Source organism: Hylaeus volcanicus, chromosome 6 (genome assembly GCF_026283585.1).
Source record: "Hylaeus volcanicus isolate JK05 chromosome 6, UHH_iyHylVolc1.0_haploid, whole genome shotgun sequence".
In the NCBI taxonomy this organism is placed as follows: Eukaryota; Metazoa; Arthropoda; class Insecta; order Hymenoptera; family Colletidae; genus Hylaeus; species Hylaeus volcanicus.
The window spans coordinates 25453788-25476027 of record NC_071981.1 but is presented as its reverse complement, the minus strand read 5'-3'; the positions used below and the strand labels follow the sequence as shown (position 1 = coordinate 25476027).

Genomic DNA, 22240 nt, shown 5'->3' with positions numbered 1-22240 from the left:
ACAATGAAAGCTTCTCGGATTGCTCTTTAGACTCGACGAATCGAAAACGTTTATTAATTCTAGTGTATCGATATGCATTGCTTTCGTCGGATACAATGTATTAGGTTGGTGTAGGTATCGTTAAAAATAATCCACGTTAAACTCACCAACGTAATAGTTGTACGTGCAGCCTTGTGAAAGGAATTGCGGTTGAGAGAATGATGTTCTGGCAGGTGGTTCGAACCAGGGCGGGCAGAATAGCGTGAAACCGTTCGACAACGGTGTGGGACGCCTTCCTCGCAAGTCGAACGCAACGCCCTACCCTGGTCCACTACGAACCCCAGGTACTTCTCTCTTCCTTGTCTCCTTTCACGATTTACAATAAAACACATATCTCCTGTCCGTTGATATCCCTTGTGTTAGTGTTTTCTCGCTGTTATCATTTTCTTCTTGTTGTTATTCGTGACAGTGTTATAATTAAAAAATTATAGATTACCTCATTTCTGTTTACCTATTATATATAAACAGGCTGTTTGTTAGACCGTACCGTGAAGCACTTTTATGTCCTTCGTTAAGTCGTATCCAATATTTGTGGAATATGAAAAAAACAATCTATATCTTTCACATGTGTGAGAAAGCTATTCAAGTAATATTCCTTCGTTAATTATTATATCCTCGTTTTTCTGCAGTATATTTTATAATTAAAAGATTATTTTTTCTTTTTTATATTTCGTAAATACATATTTATCGTAAATAGTTTCTTCCTTATTTCGAACGCTTGAAAATTTCGTTCACAACGACTAAAAAGAATATTTTTTATTTTACCAACACTCGTTATATATGTAACCCACATGTGAGTTTTATGTTTCGTTCAATTTTTATTGGTATTGTGTACACATTTTTTTTTTTACTCGAGAGGGTTGAAATTACAGTCGAAAGTGTTACGAATATGTAAAGCTTGTTCCGATACTAAGCGTTTTAATAATTAAAAAATATTTTGCAATGCATTCTTGAAACAAACTTACTCGCATTGAAGGTATACAACAAGGCAGTTACCAGAACACAGGTTCCTACCAAAACTACCCTCAGGATCAATACATCCGACCTCAGGGAAACACGTTGTCTCAACAGGGAGAGTTCAATCAACCTTATTCACCGAGGTCACATTATTCACCTTACGTACCAGACGTCGACAGGTCAGAAAGAAAACTTATGCAAGGTTTGTTTTGTAGAAAGAGAGGAATATGACGTTGAGTACTTTACAGAGGATATCCCGGAGGAAACATGCCGCCAAACAACGCCAGCGGACAGGACATGTACAATAGATATAGCAGTAGTCAACAACCTGCGAGCTACCCAGCGGGAACACCACCTAACGCGAGAAGTAACAGCTATCCATCTGCGCCGCAAGCACATCCGGCCACTGTACCACAACAAACGGCTACCAGTCAACCCTCTTCGCCTTCCCAGCCTTCCGCTGCTTCGTCCTATTCGTGCCCTCAAGACTACTACAGACAGGAACAGGTGACGTTATCTTCCTCTTTTGTTTCTTCGATAAATAAATACGTTAACATTTTTCATCGTATTACTGAGCCAAATGTAATCCATGTTAAAGGGTGGATACGGAGCTCCTGCAGGAACACAAATATACTCAGGTAGCGCAAGTGCGAACAAAAATATGCCACCGCCACCACCAGGTCCAAATCCGCCTAGGCGTCACCCTGACTTTGCCAAAGACCAACAATATCCTCAATATAATCAACAACGACCAGCGTATCCAGGTAAGCCGATCGTTCTATTAACAGTGAAATTCCCAATTTAGCATGTCCCTTTTGTTGAAAATGTTACATGCCACGCGTTAACGTTGCGATTGCAGGATGGCCAAATACAACCAATCAGTACAATAGTAGTAGTGCGAACAATAGGGTTCAATATCCATCTCAACAACCGCAGTCGCAAACGCCGCAACAGCAGCAACAGTCGCAGCAACCCACGCCACCGGTTGGTCCTGTTTCCTCCACGCCTCCAACAGGAGGAATCGCTAGTAGTCAACAGTGGGGTAGTCAACCGCCAAATAGAACCACGCCTCAGCCAACTCTAAACACTATAGCACATGCTCCTCCACCGTGGGATCATCGTTACACAAATCAACCGTCCCCTCTGTATCCTGCACCTGGAACTCATCAGGTAGATTAATAATTTCTAACTCTGCTCGACACTTGAAATTTTTAGCGTTTTCATGCCGTTATCGACGAATCTAATTCGCAGAATCAGCTCGGGATAAATCCCATGATCAGTCAACAGCCTACGTCAAAGAGAGAAATGACATTCCCTCCCGATAGCGTGGAAGCAGTGACTCCGCTTCTTTACAAGCGACGGAAACTCACGCGAGCCGACGTGGCACCGGTAGAAGCTTGGCGCATCATGATGGCTTTACGATCGGGGCTATTAGCTGAAAGCTGCTGGGCTCTCGACGTACTAAATATTTTGTTATTCGACGATTCTTCTGTGAGTTGATATTTTTTATTCTTTCTTGGCGATGCGTAATAGAACGTAAATACTAACTAGTGCAAACCAATCTATAGGTAAGTTATTTCGGGTTGACGCATTTGCCTGGGCTGTTGGACGTTCTGCTAGAGCATTTCTCGCGTTCTCTGTCCGACATGTTCGAGTCACCGTTAGTGAACGAGGACGATCGCAACTGGAACCAGTCTGCGGACGGTCCCGAAGTCGATCTTGGCGCTGTGACTCGTCCCATCGACCCCGAGGATCGAACCAAATTACTCGCGACGTCGAATTACACATTTTTATCGAGAAGGGGTCGTCCTGTAAAAATCGTCCCAAGGGACGAAGATCTGTTCGTGTTGGATACTCGGAGGACTTGGGATCATCAGGATTGCGAGTCGGAAACCGAGCCCTGGCAAGTCGACATTAACACCACCAAGTACATAGTAACCTGCTTTCAGTCTGAAATAGGATCGGTACCGTTTGCGCGTCTCCTCAGAGACGAGAAGCCGCCTTTGCTCCAAAAAGAGGTGGAATGCACGGATTCCAAGGACGAAACCAAAGTAGAGCCCGGTGCGCTCGAGACACCGGAGTTTTCACAAAAAGCTAGCGAGCCGGGCGACAAGCCGAAGGAAACCAGCGAAAAGAAACAACTGGACAAGAAGAAGAAAACGAAAACGTTGAGCGACGTTCTTTCGAGGATCAAAAAGGAACCGGAAGAGATGAACGATCTCACGAGAGAGTTGTTCGAGAAGAAGAACGACGGGTTCAAGAAGGAATGCGAAACCGAGTCGAAGGTGAACAACAACATGGGCGAACACTTCGCGGACCTACAGAAGAGCAACGAGGAACTCGTCCCGACGCAGAACGGACTAAACGACGCGACGAGCAACGTCGAGCTGGATAAAACCGTGATCAAAGTTGAGATCGAGGAACAGGAATCGATAACAAAGGACGACGATAATATGGAGGGACCAAGTTTAAAAATAAGAGATCCAGCGGGAACGTTGAAGAGGAGACGAATAAGCGATTACGAGGACGAGAGTTATTCGAGGGACGAAGCGAGTCTGTACCTCGTCACTGAGACTCAGGACAGCCTGGCTCGACGTTGCGTCTGTCTGTCCACGATACTAAGGAATCTCACGTTTATACCAGGCAACGAGTCCGAGTTCGCGAAGAACGTGACGTTTTTGAGCCTCCTCGGCAAGCTTCTGTTGCTGCATCACGAGCATCCGGTCAGGACGCAAAAGACTCGCAACTACGACCGAGAAGAGGACGCAGATTTCGCGGATTCTTGCAGCAGCCTGCAGGGGGAGAGCGAATGGTGGTGGGATTTCCTACATCACATCAGAGAAAACGTACTGGTGATGGCAGCGAACATAGCCGGCCACATGGATCTGAGTCACCATCCGGAAGAGATATCACGGCCGGTTCTGGACGGGTTGTTGCATTGGGCGGTGTGTCCCGCCGCCCACGGTCAAGATCCCTTCCCTACGGTGGGCCCAAATTCGTCCCTGTCGCCGCAAAGATTGGCACTGGAGGCTTTGTGCAAACTCTGCGTGACCGAGTGCAACGTGGATCTCGTGGTCGCTACGCCTCCGTACTCGCGACTCCAGAGACTTTGCTCCGTATTGACCAGGCTACTTTGTCGGAGCGAGGAGCAGGTGTTGCGCGAGTTTGGCGTTAATCTGCTGCACTTCCTGTCCGCAGCCGACAGCGGTGTGGCGCGCACGATCGCTCTCCAAACACCGTGCGTAGCGCTGTTGGTGGCGTTTATCGAACAAGCGGAGACCAGCGCGATAGGAGTTGCGAATCAACACGGTCTGGCCGCGTTGCGGGACAATCCCGAATCGATGGGCACCAGCTTGGACATGCTGCGACGCGCGGCTGGCACCCTGCTAAATCTCGCCAGGCATCCCGACAACAGAACTCTACTATTGCAACACGAATCCCGGCTACTCGCCCTGGTGATGAGTCAAATTCTGGATCAACAGGTGGCCGCGATCGTTGCTCGTGTGTTGTTCCAGTGTTCCAGGGGCGCGTAACTTTGTTAAGACGGTATTCTCAGTTTTTTTCTTTTTGGGCCTGCGGGTGTGTTTCGCCGTGTTTATTTAGCCTCCCTCGTGTAAAATGATGATCTTTTTCCCAAGGTGATGAGAAAGGACAGCTATATTACGGTGGCTGCTATTTCTTTAGAGAATACAAGAGAGAGAAAGCGCGACAGAAACGTATAGAAAGGTGTAGAAAAGAGTGCGTGCGAGAGAAAGGGAATTTAATTACACATAGAGGAGCGAGGAAACGATGAAAAACGCGGGGTTTGGTTGTAGAGCGTGTAAAAGGAACAAAGTGTCGATATATAAACGCTATGGCAGCGTGTGGTTGTAGTTTTATATCGAGTAAACTCGAAGAAGTAAGAAAGTTAATTATTGGTGTTAGCAGCGAGTTAAGGTATACTTCGACGCGACTAAATGCGACGCGTCGGATGTACCTCTCCCCCCTTCGTGAATTGGAATAATATCGATAGTGTAAGATATTTACATAGTTAATGAAAAAAGGAAAGGAGGTGGAACTGACGAAAATAAGAAGGGTCGAGACGACGAGTGAAATAATCGTGGAGGAGAATATAGAGGGGTGGGGTTAGCGATAGAGGGAGAGGGAAAGGGAAAGGGAAAACGAGAAAACACGAAGACGTCGAGAATAGAGGATGAGAAAGGGAAAAGAAACAAACGATTATTAGCAGCATAATAATATATATATATATAAAAAAAAAAAATACCGATGACGATTGAGACAAAACTATACAAAAAAAATCTGTTTGACGAACCTTAAAATGGTGCGATGCGGAACGATAATATCGGGGTGACGATTATATATATAAATATTAACGATAATATAATGCAAATTTTTATATTTGCATGTTTTGTGCTGTAATTAGCGAGTAATTAAGATATTTTGTAGATAACACACACACATACACAAACACACACACACACACTTCCATTGAATCTTATTCGAACTGCGCCGCGCACGAGGAGTAACAAAACGAGCAGAGGAAAAAAAAGAAACGAAAGGAATAAAAAAATACATCATGCGGCGCGAGCGCCCCCAAACGGTGGTCCGTCTCGCGAACAAGAAAAAAAATTTAACAAATATAAGAGAAAAAGCAGCGGACCACCGAAAGTCTCGACTTTAGCAGCACAGGCAGAACTAGAACTGAAGAAAGACATTGTTAGAAAAGAGGAAAAGACCGATGATCGCGAGCGAGAGAGCGAGAGTCGAAGCGTGAAAGAACGTGCGAAAGCGTAATAAAGAACGGTTGGAAATAATAAAACCGAAATTGAGAAGAGAACGATTGAAGAATAACGTGAAAAAATGATGTGTGCATGGGGAAAGGACGTGAATGATCACTGCTACGGCGAATAAGTAGGCGAAAGAAAAAGAAGAAATTATGCAAAGACGAATATAGGAAGCTAAAAAGATACAGGTGGAGGACAAACTTACAGATTCGCCTCGACAAGTATGAATATCGTGTGAATGAGAGGGAGAAAATGAACGCGATTACGATAGACCGCAAAAATGCTGTCGCGAAACGATTAGCATCGCGAAACGGTAACACGGTGTAACGCGAATGCCGCATCTGTACATAATATGTAGATGCGTAGGAGGATTTGTGTATACGACGAACGTCTTCCGCGCATCTACCTTGCGCAGACACGTCGCTTATGTTATACATGTAATGTGTCGCAGCTTGTCGGCGCTAGTAGTTTGCGGCAACTGTTTTTGCGGCCTGTTCATACGAAGACAAAACAGAAAAGAACGCGTGCAGCTTTACGTGCATGAACATTTTGCGTGTGTATTAACAGAAATAAATGGAAGGAACGAATGCCCCGGTTGCGTGCACGAAGGATGGGGGTTCTGGTAGAAAAAGGGGTGGGGAATAGTGTCTGTGAAATAAACAATCCGCTAATATACGCATATACGAGCTTACGAGAGAGAGAGAGTGATTGAGAGCAGGTAAAACGTAAGCGATTAAGCAAAAATATTAAGAAAGTTTCAACAGCGAGTGCGATCACGCTTCAGTTTAAATTAATCGAAATTATTGCGCGTATTTTGTTTGGTAGAACTTCGGTTTTTATTTTTTATTTCTGATATCGTTTTTTTTTTTTTGTGATTCACCGGACACAGGAGATTTCCGAAATATAAGTAATATCTGACTGCAGAATTTTTTGTTTTTTGGAATAAACGTAATTGAATGCCGTTGTGATCAAAATCGAACACGTAACAATGTCAGACTACGTATTAAGAGGGGATCTACGAGTAGCAACGATAGCGATAAAATAACGGTTTAAACGGGCGATGAGATGTACTAGGAGGAATGGGGAGAGAGACGAGGTCTAGAATGTTTTATGGTAATGTAAAAAAAAAAAAAAATGGAACATATAGAGAAAAGGTTAAAAACATGGAATTTTTAAATCTTAAGCTCTCGATCGTGCCATTAAACGATTTTAATGGGATGTATTTATAGTCTCAAAACTTTATGCTTTTCAAAGCGCATATGTTATCATAAAGAAAAGAAATTAATGAGTACTATCCCCCCCCCCCCTCCCCCATTGTCAGCTTTTGCACATATTTCGACGTTTCTTACATATACATTTACCTAATGTAAAGAAAAGAAAACAAGAGAGAGAGAAAAAAAAAATACCACACTAATTTTGAACGTTCGTTGAGTCGACGACATTTGCATTCACGCACCTTCCATGCCGGTACTTCCTTTTTCATTTTGTAGAAACAGATTAAACGAGTGAACGGTGTTTCAGTTCTCACGATGATAACGTACGTAAAAGAAAAAGAAACAAAAGGATAAAAAGAAACGATCAGATTCGACTTTGTTTGAGGATAATTAGGTGAGAGGAGGATGAAAGAAAATGATAAAACACAGAGGATGAGGTAAATAAGTTAAACAGAACACTTTCCCTGATCCCAGCTTCTCCCTGGCCCCAAAGTATCCTACTCTATAGATATCTAAATACGTGTAGTTCTTAAATTATTTACTTTAGTTCGAGTGGAGATGCCTGTAAGTGTAATTTACTAAGACTTTTTGTAAATAAATTATGAAATAAACTAGACGTACTTTATCCAAATGACTATATAATATGCAGATATATGTATACATACATACATATATGTCTAAACTTTCTGAAAACAAAACTTGATATAGCGACTTAAGGGAAGAAAACAACTATTGTGAGAGTATGAAATACTTGAATATCTTAAATTTGTGATGGCGTAGAAGATTTCTGAACTATACGAAAGTTGAAAATGAAACAATTGTACTTGTAGGAAACGATGTTGCTTTTTAGGTATTGGTTTTCAATATAAATGAAAAAGTACTGCGTTCGTCAGAGAATTTATTGTGCCTGATTAAATATACAATGATCTCTTTTTTTTTTTATAGTTTGGATTCCAGTTACACAACATGCTTTGAACATATACTATTCTCCATGTTCAGGATCATGGCTATGTTTATTTTTTGACACAACCACTCCAGAATGTCTGTCGCCTCGCTTTCCAAATACCAGTCCGCTACAGGTGACAAAGTATCTCCGTTCTGCAGGTAAGATCAGTTCGTCACGTACCGTTCATTACTCAACATTTATGTCTTCATTAGCGCAAAGTAAATACCTTGTTTACATTTAGAATAAGTTTATTGTTAACTACAGTTGGGGGTGACAGCAATTGATGGGTTTCTAGAGTCCATTTAACATTCAAAGATCCCCAGATACATCCTTTCTCGATAAAATATAATCGTCTAGGCAAATCGTCGAATACGTGAAAATTGTTCATCTTGCACAGAGAGAAAATATAATTTTTATGTACTTACTGCAACGACACGAGAACTATATGTTTTCCATCGTTAGAAAGCGCAGTATGCGCCCAATACGTATCCGTCTCGATGCAAGGATTCTTATTTATTATACTTAGAAGATGCATTCCCCTTGCTTTATGCACCGAGAATATCTCGACTCCCTACCAACAGAAAATTGTTTATCTTAATGTTTGTATTTTTTTAGAATACAAGCGAAGTTTACCTTGTATGGATTAACATAACGCGGTAAGCGTATCCGGGATATAAACTTATGACCTATTTCTTGTGCCCTGAAACATTAAGATCGAATACAAATGTATTTGAGTTATACAGAACGCTGTTTCGAGCGATACCTTTTTATGATATCCGGTATCACTTTCGAATAAACTTTGAGGGAGGAACTTTCGATATTAAAAAATATTGATGTTTTCTTTCCCAACGTCTTGAAGAAATATTTTAACTCTTCTTGTTGAATACCTAGAAGTTTCAACATCGAGTACAAATGTTTGGGCTTCGATTAAAATACGATTGTTTTCTTGTACTCACTATTTATAAATGCAGTTACCAAGCTGCACGTCTCTAATTCAATTTCTGTAGAAAACGAGGTACGAATCGAAGCATTCATAGGAGGTACATCCTTATTTTGAAAACATGGCTCCTTTATCTGAAACAAAACTTTTCCCACTTATTCGAGTTCGTTATAAAAATGGAATTGTCGAATTTGGTCGAATCTTCGATGTACCTTAGAGGAAACTACACCAAATTCGAAGTCGAAATTAAAAACTGAGTTTTGTGTAGTGTCCGCGGTGGCGTAGCCCAATTGACATGCTACTTCGTGGCTTAATTTTTCTGCTATATCATCTCCGCACAAGATCAACTGCAAATACGTTGGTACGCGCAATAATTAAGATTTCAAAATATCTGTAAACGTTATTCGGTTCAATTCTCACCGTGTTAGACTCGTAAAAATTATCGCCCGGCGATCGAAAATTATAACCGTATTGATTGCCCAAAACGGTAGTCGAACGAATTAAAACCTGAAATTGCTGTATAGTTTGAGCCTCGTAAGATCGCGAAAGATCCGACAGAAGTTCCGTATTGTCAACAGTGATAAAACTTCTTTGATAACAAGGGAGTCTAAAATGCAAACATCCAAGTTAGTACACGACTATCGTCTTAATTCTTAAACGTAGCATCGTATACTTCCGAACCTGAATTCAGCATGCTTCTCAGATCCTCCTTTCTCAGAATATTCAAAAATAAATCTGACGATATTCTTGTAATCTGCAATATCGCTAATATTATAAATATTAGGTCTCTCTGTATCAGCCAACAATATTAAGCGTATTAAGATCGGAGAAATATACATGTGTTCTATCACATTCTTCCTCTTAATAGTTGAATTCTGCAATCGGTATCTTACTGTCAATGTACTGTCAAGAACTTGCTGCTACAAAGAACGGAAAAGGAATGTTACTGAACGTACATAATTACTTTTACTGGGAGGTAAAATATGAACGCTGGAAACGTCCTTTCTCAATTTTGCGGCAATAGAGTATTTAGTATCTGGTTTCCTTGGAATCAAGTCGATCAGAGACAAAAGGAAACCTTCCTGTAAATTCAGGTCAAATTCTCTGACTATAACACAAATACCTCTGCAAAATACGTTGTATTACTTCAAATAATGTGGAAAACATTCACTCGAGCGAATATATTAGCAACGATTACGCACTTGTAAACATTGTAATTCCGCTTCTTCTGTTTCAAACATGCAAATTCTATAGAATGTTTCAATTTATGGCACCCTGCATGATTAATAATACTCTTTTGCAAGTTTGAGTATAGAATTACTGGGAACGTAGTATTGCGAATTTGATTGTCTACCTGGAATTTAAACCAAGTATTTCGTATATCTTGAAGGAATAATAAGCGGAATATTTTCCAAGAGTCACAATTTTTACCTGTATTCTATGCACATAGCCTTGCAAATAAGTCAACGATATAGATTTTCTGCAGTGTAACCATATTCCTGGAGAGTAGGTTCTTCTTAACTTTCCAAAGAACGGCTTAGTCATGTGCATTTTTGCAAGGTCGACCTGGAAATGTATGCATGTACTTATCTCGTTTCTCGCTTAAGATTTACAAGATACGTACATCGATCAAGTTCTCTAGCTGTGCCTTTTTACAAGAATTGACATATTTGCTTTCGATCCAAGCGCTTAATTCCAAGGATAAACTTTTCCATTTTCTGCCAAAGTAAAGTTCCCAATGAGCCGCAGAATTCGTTATATTCGCGTATACTAATTCCTTTAGAATTTCATTAGACTTTGACACCTGTAGCGACATAAAATATGTTAGAATAAAATCACGGCTTGAACTTTAAATATCGATAGATACTTACGACGCTAACGCCAATACCAGCAAAGGAAAGGAATATCTCCTTTTTGCTAGACTCGGGATCAATGATATTCTTCGCTTTTAGAAATACTGTTTCACGTTGGGTGAATAATAAAACTCGCTGGTTGCCTTCCATGTAGCTCATCCAATAAATTATCGTTTTGTCTGTTTGTGCCTGCTTCAACGCGGATGATTTCAAATCGTCATCGCAGACGTTGCTTTCGCTACTGCTGAAACTTCCAGACTTGGTTTCCAACCATGTCGATTTATTATTCTGCTGTTTTAAGGAAGATGCAGACGTTGGTATACCGTTGCATTTATCTACGATCGCAAGGGGCACGATTTCTTGTCCAGATCCGTCCTGAAAAAAAAAAAAAAAAATAGTATGCAATAATGCGCTTCTTTCAACTAAATATTTCACATCTTTACCTTTTCGAATTTAGCGTTGTATCCAGTTTTTTTATTGTTATATACATTCCAAATAAGTTCCCTGGGTTTCGTAGGATCGTCCCAAGTGTATAAGAGACTTTGAAAGGGATTTATAAGAGCTACTTGTCCTAAATTATGTTGACTAATTTTCAAAAATAAATCATCGCAAAAATTATCTATTCTTACGGGTATATCGCCTGGCATGCTCTTTTGGAATGTCACATAGAACGGAGACTTGACACCGCCTTCGATCTCTACTTTGATCGCCGACTATACATTAATCAATTTTTTCTTAACATTTACTCTTATATTTGCTTTATCAACTAAAAACACTTGACTACTTACGCCGTTATCCATTCTCAATATCGTCTTCCCTATATGATTAATACTAAAATGTTGAGATACCAACTGGCTATTCCTCCATTTTATCCTCATCCTCATCGATTCCGTGACTGGCCAAAATGGCATGCTCTCTCCAGACGGAAGATCGTTCCACAAGTCCGCTTGATCGTTCTCTTCCATGAATCTCAATGTTCTTTTAGTTTGATTACTGATATAAAAGTAAGGTAGAAACGTTATGATCTTTGTAAAGTTTGGCGAAAGACGGGAACTCTCGATTTCTGTTAGAATTTTATATTTTCGTCCACGTTCCGTATCTTTGCATACGATCAAAGACATCGAGGTGATTCCTTCTAGCCCGAATGGCAAAGACCATTCGGATTGGTGAGCTTTCAATTTTACCATACCCTTCTTATTATTTTTCTGAGAGAATATTATCAGTTCCTCTTCTGGTAGTTCGTTGATCGTATGTGAGTGACATTCCTAAAAATAATAAATCGTGAATCATATAATATTTATATCGAAATTACACTTTGAATTCGAGCGACTACCTGAATGAACAAGGGCAATCCAGATTTATTTATCATCCAATATTGAGACTGAATAACTATATGCCAACTCGTAATTTTACACAATTCTATACATAATAGAAACGGCTTCGTCGAGTCTGATTCGCTGTCCGCGGTCATTAAAACGAATTTTCTTTCTAAATTCGTGTTTAGCTTCGCGGTACCAGTCCAATACGCGCCCAAATAGTTTTGAATCTACGAACAATTATTTATTAACGTAATTCCAGTCGGTAATTTCTTATGTTAACGTACACACCTTAAAGACAAATTGAATATCGTTGTTACAATTCAATGAATGCATATTAATTTTTTCTCCTGGCTCAATTTTCAGTTCATAGTTGATGGAAGGTATATTGACGTCTATAACGAATGGTAGTTGATTGTTGAAAATAAGAGGGGAGTGAATACTTATTAAGTAGTTCGGTACTTGACAACTTGGTCTTGTCGTTAATGGAACTTCATTGTAAGAGATTTTCACGCAAAATACAGATTGATTTTCATCTTCTTTCATTTTACAGCAGATGTCCTTAGCTAAATTCATCGTCGTATTCAATTCTTTCCAATAAATTCCTTCTTCGCTCACTTGGTACTTTCTGGAATATATTTTTTATTATAATGCATGCACACAGTCGCACTGCGTGTATTCTAGACTTCCACTTACTCTAAATAAGCAGGCAGTATGTGTATAGGAAGGTGATAAGCTATATATAAAGGAATACTGTAAGTAGAATCAGGTTCGATGATTGTCATTCTGATGTTATCGTCAAAGGGATTCGTAGGTTTGCCGATACCCGTGAGTCCTAGCTTATCCAATAATGACTTTTTATAGTAAAGACCCAGCGCGTAAGATGTTTCATTTCGAAACTGTAATCAAAGTACAAAATAGTGTGAAATATTATCGAAACGTGTAAACTAATATCAGATGTTTTACCTGTAGGGGAGATCGCACGGTAATTGTACGATTCAAATAATTGTCATTTGTAGCTTCTATGACTAAATGATAGCGAACCTCGTGTCTGATAGGTCGTAGTGGAATCAAATTGCAACCTTTTCTTTTAGGACAGTATACCAATATATCGTCAAACTCTGTTGATATAATCAGAAACTCGAGGCAAATTGTTTCTCGATAAATTTGTACATAAAAGAAAACCGGTACCTTGAAAACTGACGCGTAATACTTCTCCAGTGATTGTCTTGTATATCCTGATCGATGAATCATTTTGAAATATCTCCTCGATTGGCATCGAACGATTTTGTAGATTTATATCTGGATCAATGAAATCCAATTCGTTTTCAGCCCATTGTGGACTACCGCGACCAGATTGTATCTCTGGTTCCGGACTGCTGGGAATACTCGCTGGTGAATGAAGATCACGAAAGTCTTGACTCGTTATAACGCGAGTAACATTTTTATCATCTTCCTAGAACCAAGTAAAAAATCAAATCATTCCAGGAACAGCATTCTCCTCGATATCTCGTATATTACTCGAAGTGTGTGTACTAACATCTTCCGCGAGAAGCTCTATGCGACTATCGTGACCGATATCATTTTGTAGATTCAATTTTTTAGTATTAGCAAGTACTATTGGTATTCCACTCGTAGCTTGTTGAAATGCATTCAAAACAATGTCCGTTACGGCTATTAGATTAGGGGTAATTACAACGTTGAGTTTGTCTTCTGCAGATATGGTAATGTAAACTGCTAAATCGTTTGATTTTATTGATTCCCGCCCAAGAGGTCCAACTGTAAATAAACATTTTTGTAAAAAAAAAAAAAAAAAAAAAAAATGGGAGAATAGATGGAATTATAACATTCATTATAAGGTTCTCACAAGAATCTGCATTGCATTCCGGTGTCAACTCCAATCCTTCGTCCTCGTTTGTACTAGAATCATCGCTTTCGCTATCTTCTTCTCCGCTACTGTTACTGTTAAATAAATAATTAGACGTTCTCGTTAAGTTTCTTTGCCTTTCGTCGTCATCCGTATCGGAATCTTCTTCGTACGTTGAATATAATTCTGTCTCTAAAAAATATCGATGCTTACTTTACTTATATATTCGTTAATTATAGTTAATTATAGAACCGCGTTTGAAGTACCATTTGGTTTCGATACGGTTAAATTATCTGGAGTTATGAAAACCATGTCCGTGATATCTTGATCGGTGCTTCTAAGACTTCTCTTTTTGGTTTTCAATGCATCCTGTTTTATATGCTGATACGGATCGGTCCAACTGGAATTTATCATGAACGCTTCGCCATGGCGCATCTGTACATGCAATCGAAGTGATGATTACTCAAAGATAAATATATAGAAAAGAGAATTTTAAGTTCGTATCGGAGAATACTTACCTTTATCGTTAATTCCCATGGTCTATAGTTTATGTCATCCTCCGAACACAAATCGATTAGAGGCTCCCAATTTTTGTAGTCTGCATTATAACAAAACGCGTGGAGTTTTATACTGGATTCAAAATTGAAGTCGTTGAACCAATCGTTCACCGAAGCCGTGACTATACTCTCTATTTTTATAACAGGAATTCTTTCCGTCAAATGTTCGATCTCCAATAGCAAGCAAATTACTAATGGCTTCAAGTTAAAAGTCACCACTCTGTCGCTGTATTCGCAAGCTAAATGCGAATCATCTGTAAAGTATGATTCAAAGGGAGTACTCGAAACAAAGGTCAGTCGTGTCAGAACGCTTACCATCGGTCAGCTTCTTATATGGTACGTTTGATATTTTCTTTGGTGTCCATAAATTAGTGTGAACGTTCGAATCTTGATTCGGAAACTTTTCCTCTATCTTCGAGTTAATGCTACCAAAATTTGTAGCTTCGTTTAATATCTAAGAACAGTACGCGTATCATTTTTCGGTCGATGTACATTTTTCCAAAAATTCAACGAGCATTTAATCGTTATTTTCACTCACATCGATAAATGTGCGTACAATTTCTGCAGAGAAGTGAACGTTAATAGTGTTTACGGCGACGGTGTAGTGAACGTTACATTCAGGCGCTTCTTCTTTCCTGCAAATTTCTATGTCGCAGGGACACAGCAACCAGTACGGCTTGTGTTTCGAATAATTCTCCTGTCTTCTCGTTTTAGCACGTACATCCGTAAGAGTGCAGACAATCGACGATGAACAGCTGTGTCTGCTACTTTCGATGGTCACTTCCGCTTGTAGTAGAATCACGTGTGCGTTGTTTGCTTTCAGATCTCCGAAGAATAAGATCTCTGGCTTGTGTATCCTCACGGATATAGAAGCATCTAGATATCATACAGGAAACTTGTTCAATTGTACGTGTACAACCTCTCAACAATTGATAAATTGCAGTATGCATGCATAATTATATCGAAGTAACATTACAAACTCCAGTCTCATAGTCCTCTAACCGATAGCTGTTACACGGTGTAAACATAAAAGAGAACAACAATTAAAGCAACAGCGTTAAACGTGCGTAAATACCTGGTTCTTCCTTAAAATATTGTGCGTATTTTAATCTATCTCTTTCTGCACCGGTTATGTCCCTGCTCTTGATTTAAAACAAATGTAGTTTGAAAAACCAAATTTAACGTCACCAAACAAATACTCGGGAACACTCGAAATAGTCGCGCTTAAAATGAATTCGATACGACGTAAACTCGATCACTTACTGCTGTTTGATTGTTGCCTTCGTACCCATGATTGATGATTCCCTCATCGATCTGTTCGCTTGGAAGGGAGTCCATGATGTATCGTGTTAAGTGCATCACGAATGGTACGGATAAATTTATTCTAACTTCTTGAATAAGCGCGTCGAAACATTTTTCTCCAGCTGGAGCACATGTGTACGCAATATCAACGATAGGCGACATTGAAACGGATATGCAGGATTCTGGTTGTACCCCTATTAGTCTCGCAGGCGACTGAATTATCCTCCAATGAGAACGAGTACGTTACTATTAAGAATCATGTTAAAATGAAAGAGAATAGAATACTTGTACGAATACAAACGTTCTTATAACATGAGAATCTTTCCGCGTGTCTTGTAGAACGCAACTTTGCAGAGACAGTTTCATTTTTAAACTTTTATCGCTGTAGAATGCATACGTAACAATCATCTCTCCAAATACTAGCCTACATAAGCCACGGTTCAGATCACGAACTGGAGAACTAAGTACCTACGATCGAAAGAAATCGGTTAGATAGTTAGTAAGAATTGAAAGTGTTTTTCGTGTACCTCTTCCGAATCTAAAAATAAATTCAATTGGAATCCATCCAGCGTAAGTTTCGAATTAACTTCGCACACAGAATTCTCATTGTGAGTAAGAAAATCTTCCAACTTTTTCACCATCGCGTCGTCGTGATCAGATTTCTTCTGTTGTCTTTCCATGGTAGTCTGCGTTTCATTTTCATACGCATCTTTGAATGGTATTATTTTCGAAATATTATCTTTCCACACCAATATAATAGATTTAAGATCTTTCTGGCTTAAATTAACGTATATGGTATCCACAGAACCTTGTACGTTAAATAAACCATACGTTTGAAACTCCATCGCACTGCGATATTCAGTTTTTCTCTTGATGTCAAAGTGAATATGTACGGATTCGATGATTGGTTCCTACGAGAAGAAATGTATTTAAACGTCTGTCGATTAAGTTAGTATACGATCGCAGCTTTAGAAGGTATTGAACTTTACTTGAATTATTAGGTCTCGACTAAGCGTCATAATCGCTCTGGATATAGTCATGTTCTTCAGTTTCACCAGTATGTTATCGATTATTAACTGGTACGTATCGCTGCCAGGTATTTTATTATTTTGAACAGATTGTTCGACCTTTTTGAAAAAATTTTCAACCGATAGAACACCTAAAAGTTACGATATAAACGTCAATGTTTATTGACAAAAACTTGTAGAAGATTTATCATAAATCATAGATTATATCCAGGAGCTAAAACCTGTGTTTAGTACTAGAAGACTGCTCGAAACATCCTTCCATTGCGGTAAAAGAAATATCGGACCTTGAATATCGATAAAAATATGTAGTTTTGTCGCGCTTCTTTTGAACTCCTTGATGCCATTTATCAACTTGTTAATTACATAATTTTTCAACCGCGAACAATACGTTGAAGTGAATGGTGTTAAAAAATACTGTAGAAATAAATAAGATTTATAATATCGGTACTCTGGAAGTTTGATAGAATATGAGTGCGTACCTTTAAATCGTGGAGTATTTTAGAAATAATTACACAGTTGATTCTTCCAATGGAAAGTTTAAATGTTCCATCCGACATCACGTCATCCTGATTCGTGTCAATGTCAGCGCACGTATACAGTCTTGGCATATGCCTCACGTACTTTAGATCGAGAACTTTATCCTCGTCTGTCGTGAGGAGCTTGTAACAAAACATAGTAAGTTGAGCGACGTGTGACATTCGAAGCGTAAAAATTCAAAGTGTAAATTAGAAACTCACTTTTGAATAAAGAGTCTCTTCGTTTAAATCTTCCACGGACAAATGTCTTAGATGTACGCGTAAAACCATTCTCTCATTGGCATTGTAAATGCAATCATTCTCCAATCCCTGAATTTGAATTTCTAATAAATCCACGTCTTTGTCGCAGAATTTGAGAACGAGTGCGCTAAGTCTTGCAGAATAATTTAGTTTAATTGCGCCTAAGAGAGGACAGAGCGATACAAAAATTTGAAAACGAACGACATTTACTTTACTTTTATCGAACCGTACCAGGAGGAATCGGTGGATCGTCCTCTTTCGTTTTCCACTGTACAATGTTATGGAATACCTTTCCCCCGAAATTGAAAAGATCATTGTCTTCAACAATCCTGAAAAAAAATCAATACTTGTCATCGAAACAAATCACGTTTATCAACTATCGAATACTTACTCGGTCAAGTTGTACCAATATTCTTTTATTTTCAATAGCGCAGGCCTGTGAAAATTGACGTTAACGTTCAATATGTTTACGATGAGAGATCGCTCGATGTTTTTGAAGTGGGATTTAAAATCAGGACAATTCGATTTCACCTAAGGGAATGTTCGTTTAGAAAAATTTGACGCAAAGATAATAATTCTAAGTCTTCTGTAAAGTACCTTACGGTATGACATAACAAAAACTTCGTGCGGCTCTTCGGTAGATATTAATTCCAAGTACGATCCTGTTACTCCGGCATTTGTTTTGTCTACCAAAAGAACGGATCCCACGCCAAATTGTATAGCAGGGCCATACTGCATTATCGCAGTTTCAAGATACAATGCGTGTAACCTCAAGTTTAAATAAGGCTCTTCTCTTCCATGATTTATGCTTACCAAGTGAACCGATAACTAAACATTTGATCACATTATTAGAATATTGTGAAATTATTTTATAACAATTATATAAGATTAAATAGAGCATATTGATATACAAAGCACCTCTCCAATGGCAAATCTCAATAGTAAATTAATATGGTTGCACGGAGAAATATTATCGTCGAATCCAGATAAATTAATAGTCTTTGAAAGTAATTCCAAGTCTTCTTCACTGACCTCGGAAGATACGACGCTCCTGGTGCGTAAAATAAGTTTCAAATATTTTATATGTTTATGACCGGCTAAGTATTTGGTGACTCGGTAAAATATTATAAAATATATCTCGTACGTTAGTATTTAATCTTACTTGGTTACCTATCGAGTTTCTGTTTCTGCACGTTATTCGTCAAAAGTTCCTTCGTAACATGCGTAAATTTATTTTGCAGCGTTCCAACCGAAAGCAGACATACGCCGCGTTGCACATTTTTCAGTTCTTTCATCGACACGATGTTCCTATACAAATTCTTCTTGGAAACGTACCGTTCTAAATCGTTATCGTATTTTTCAACATTTTGTTGATACGTCAACAATAATGAATTCAAGAAATGGATGATCAACTGTATCTTGTTTTCCGATAAATTGAATTTTATACTCGAAATCGAGACGTTCACTTTAGTTCTAAAAATTTCAAAGAAAAATTGCAATAAATTTGATTCCATGTTAATTGAAAATAATAAAAATACCTTGGTAGTTGATGGTATTCCGGCTTTATACTGTATGAGATAGTTGTGTTTGCCTGTATCTTTGGTATAAAATGGTGTTCGGAATCCTTTCTTTGCCTAGCTGACCTCCAATCGTCTCCTGTAGCGTAACCAAGACCACATTTTGAGTATAAATATCAGAGCTGTAGAGAATATTCGCGAAGAAAATATACATACCCGAATGGCAGCATAAAACTTGTGCTCCAGAAAATATAACGTGTATTCTATCGTAAAGTAATTCTTCCAATTCCATAAGGGTCGCATCCTCGAGTTGCAGGTTGGTCGCTTGAAGTTCATTAGACACGCTCACGTTACCAAAATCCACAATAAGAATATGTCCACCTCTAAAATCCCTTTGCGTTATGATAAAGACCAATCACAATTATACATTTACGAACGTCACGTATCGTACTCACTTCTGTATCGATCCGTACTCGGGAAATATGACGTACGGTCCTTTGATATCTATCTTGAAACTAATTCGGAGAGTTTGGGAAACAATATTGTCTACCAGAATTAAGAAATTTCCTTTTATGTATTCGTATAATTTATATGCCCACAGAATTGTAGTTTGAATATTTGCATTATTCAACTTAAAAAATTGAATAATCTCCATAGTGGCATGCTGAAATAAAATAAAAGATAATTATGATAAAATTACATCTACGTATGTTTTTACATCGTATCGTTATTACGTGATAATAGGTCACTTCGATTGGTTCCAGTTTTATAGACACATCGAAAGTTGGATCCACGTTTTCTCCGTTTTTCTCAAAGTCTATCGCCAAGAAATTGGTCGATACATTTCCTACGCGAATAAATCAAAGTCAGATAGATCGTATAAAAGAAAAGTATCATCTTCGTACCTGTTAAAACATTGTCCACTGTAATTAGGGGTACTAGATCACCATCCAAGGAAACTCCTTCGACTACAAAACTCTCAGCTCGAGCGGATACCTTGAAAGCGGATAGTGTAGGCTGTATTTCGATACTTGCCAAAAATTGAGTTATAGTTATAACGAGAATTTCTTTGTCATTGGTTAGGAGACTCAAACAAGAATTTGCTAAGGTGAAATTGAATTTATAATCTGAAACAAAATATTAGTAATTACTCCCGTTATTCTTAAGGTACCCATTCAGTTTGTATCATTATCTAAACATTCTAAACATTCCAAATGTTACCGATCGGTTGCAGTAGCTTTTCTAATTTTGTTTTCTTCGTGGATCCGGTATTAATATTATGGTGAGTCAATTTGTTAGTTTCTCGTGTCTCGTTATTCTCTGTATTCGAATTTTGTGTATCTTCCATGACCTTTTGCACCGCAACGCTACTATTCACATTTTGACATTCCTCTTCGATACTTTTATTTTTCAATTCCTGTCTAGCATGCTCTCGAGCAATTACTATATTCAATATCGTCAAACAATCTTCGTATTTTTGTAAATCTAACTTCAACTCGGTGTCGTTCGGTCGAAGTAAACTTTGCAAACATGTCTCTTTGTACTTCCTGTAATTCTTCCTATGTTCGATCATTCTTGCGTACGTGTACGATTTTACGTTGTACTCTAACGTTGAATTGTAAGCATACTTCCACCAAGCCGATGGATTTTCTTTTACAGTTTCGTTTGGACGATATTTAATATAGGGTCTGAAAAAATATTAAGTTAGATAAAGTTGCATCGAATTTAAAATAAGATAAATTACGAGTATATTACCGATTAATAGTTGCGCGTAACAAAGAATCATAAAGATGACAAAAAGTAATGTACTGTGCTTCCGAAACTTGCATCGCTACATCATGAAGAACAATATCGACCAACATACGAGATGTTTGCGCCTCGTTTCCTTTATGTATGATTATTTTTATCTTCGCCGTAAAAGGCTTTAAAACTAGAAAACAGTATCGTTAATTTTTTTCAAAGATTAAGAGAAAGGAAAACATAAGTTTGTATACTCACGAAATTGAAATTCCTTGTTCCTCATACCAAAAGTTTGTAGAGATCTATGCATCGTTTCTTTCCACTCTAGAAAGCTAGATATATCCCAATCGTACTTATTACTCGGAAGGGAAGATTCCGTGTCGTGATCCATATATACACTCAGCGATTCTGCTCGTACCAACTGGTAAATCGTGTTCGTGTTACTCGAGCAGACACCAGGTTTCCATTTGCTAAAATTTAAAAAATTCAATAACAACAAGTAAAGGATAACGTAAATGATTAACTAAAAGCGACGGCTACCTGTTTGTGGTCATCACGGATATACTTTGAATACAGATACCGCAAGCGCACAGAGATTCGTTTAGCTTCTCTTCATATCTAATATGTACATTATTTATAGAAATCTGAAAGTTTTTTGTCACGGATGCCAATAAGTTATCGAATAATTCTGAAAGTAATCATAGATGTTAAAGATTATCCTATGGGAGTAGCACAACGAATGTATTAATTCTAAATTCATGAACCACCTGTTCTGTACCCTTCATCTTCCTTTAAATCTTCCAATATCTTTTTCTTTTCTGCTCTCATCAGCTTCTTCTGTATTTCTGCATTGTATGTACCATAAGCAGCAGGTACAGCTACTATATATACATCCTTGGAAGTCGAAATCAAGGTATTACTATCGACATTGTAAAGAAATTTTGAAACTAACAGATTTCTTACCTCGATACAAAGTACAATGGGTTGAGAAAACAATCCGGACCATGGTATCTTCAAAACTATCTTTCCTACCAGTCCTACGTCTACTCGGATAGGTAGACCAAGCTGATACTGTAAGTCACAGGTAATTAGGATCAACTTTTCTTTGATTATTTTATTAAATTTAGGAAAATCATGTTGAGCAGAAGAAAAACTAGCTTACCAAAGCTTCAGGTTTCAATTTAAGATCAGTCAGACAAGTGTCACCGGAAAAAATACCAACGTTGAACTGTTCAGTGTCCAAGTCCTCGACGTATTTGCCCAGAAACCTATTCAAGAACGCCGCTATAGCACCTTCGAACATCGTTTTGCATTTATGTAATTCTACCACGGTGTTTACTTGTCACGTTTGGCGTGACACGATTTTCTAGCACGGCTCCCTGTCATAACCTTAAGAAATTCGCA

At 38.6% G+C, this 22240-nt stretch overlaps 2 protein-coding genes across 7 annotated transcripts in view; one reads left to right on the top strand and one right to left on the bottom strand.

Annotated features, from left to right (window-relative positions):
* Positions 1 to 7619, top strand: part of LOC128878812 (trithorax group protein osa) — a 17612-nt gene extending 9993 nt beyond the window's left edge. For 5 of the 6 annotated variants that reach the window (XM_054127351.1, XM_054127352.1, XM_054127348.1 and 2 more), the window contains 7 exons: positions 213 to 323; positions 1016 to 1175; positions 1245 to 1503; positions 1595 to 1760; positions 1856 to 2166; positions 2248 to 2487; positions 2565 to 7619. In XM_054127351.1, coding sequence (XP_053983326.1) covers positions 213 to 323; positions 1016 to 1175; positions 1245 to 1503; positions 1595 to 1760; positions 1856 to 2166; positions 2248 to 2487; positions 2565 to 4529 — 3212 coding nt within the window. In that variant the 3' untranslated portion in view covers positions 4530 to 7619. The remainder of the gene's footprint in view (positions 1 to 212; positions 324 to 1015; positions 1176 to 1244; positions 1504 to 1594; positions 1761 to 1855; positions 2167 to 2247; positions 2488 to 2564) is intronic. The other variant, XM_054127353.1, reaches the window with a different exon arrangement.
* LOC128878811 (intermembrane lipid transfer protein VPS13C-like) lies at positions 7081 to 22240 on the bottom strand. The gene is made up of 52 exons (XM_054127347.1): positions 21999 to 22240; positions 21800 to 21907; positions 21604 to 21730; positions 21377 to 21524; positions 21095 to 21306; positions 20852 to 21026; positions 20318 to 20784; positions 20002 to 20223; positions 19831 to 19943; positions 19552 to 19760; positions 19313 to 19479; positions 19118 to 19235; positions 18750 to 19052; positions 18498 to 18630; positions 18177 to 18407; positions 17971 to 18110; positions 17811 to 17908; positions 17541 to 17740; positions 17283 to 17462; positions 17025 to 17217; positions 16765 to 16934; positions 16303 to 16686; positions 16077 to 16243; positions 15737 to 15998; positions 15549 to 15615; positions 15012 to 15349; positions 14789 to 14927; positions 14435 to 14727; positions 14183 to 14351; positions 13917 to 14108; positions 13590 to 13828; positions 13241 to 13505; positions 13016 to 13170; positions 12746 to 12948; positions 12341 to 12677; positions 12067 to 12279; positions 11522 to 11998; positions 11177 to 11446; positions 10752 to 11108; positions 10505 to 10684; positions 10312 to 10446; positions 10083 to 10234; positions 9837 to 10005; positions 9562 to 9755; positions 9301 to 9487; positions 9093 to 9227; positions 8897 to 9014; positions 8704 to 8827; positions 8574 to 8640; positions 8366 to 8511; positions 8167 to 8293; positions 7081 to 8092 (listed from the first exon to the last, which is right to left on the bottom strand). Exons 1-52 carry the CDS (start codon positions 22137 to 22139, stop codon positions 7952 to 7954), a joined length of 10257 nt encoding a protein of 3418 aa, XP_053983322.1. The 5' UTR covers positions 22140 to 22240; the 3' UTR covers positions 7081 to 7951.

What these genes read in the sequence shown, in the direction of transcription:
- LOC128878811 (XM_054127347.1), bottom strand. Translation starts at nt 22,139, where the DNA reads ATGTTCGAAGGTGCTATAGCGGCGTTCTTGAATAGGTTTCTGGGCAAA. An exon ending in GAGAAGCATGCTGAATTCAG is followed by an intron (nt 9,488 to 9,561) that starts GTTCGGAAGTAT and finishes TTTGCATTTTAG; the next exon opens with ACTCCCTTGTTATCAAAGAA. An exon ending in ATAGTTCTCGTGTCGTTGCA is followed by an intron (nt 8,294 to 8,365) that starts GTAAGTACATAA and finishes CGATTTGCCTAG; the next exon opens with ACGATTATATTTTATCGAGA.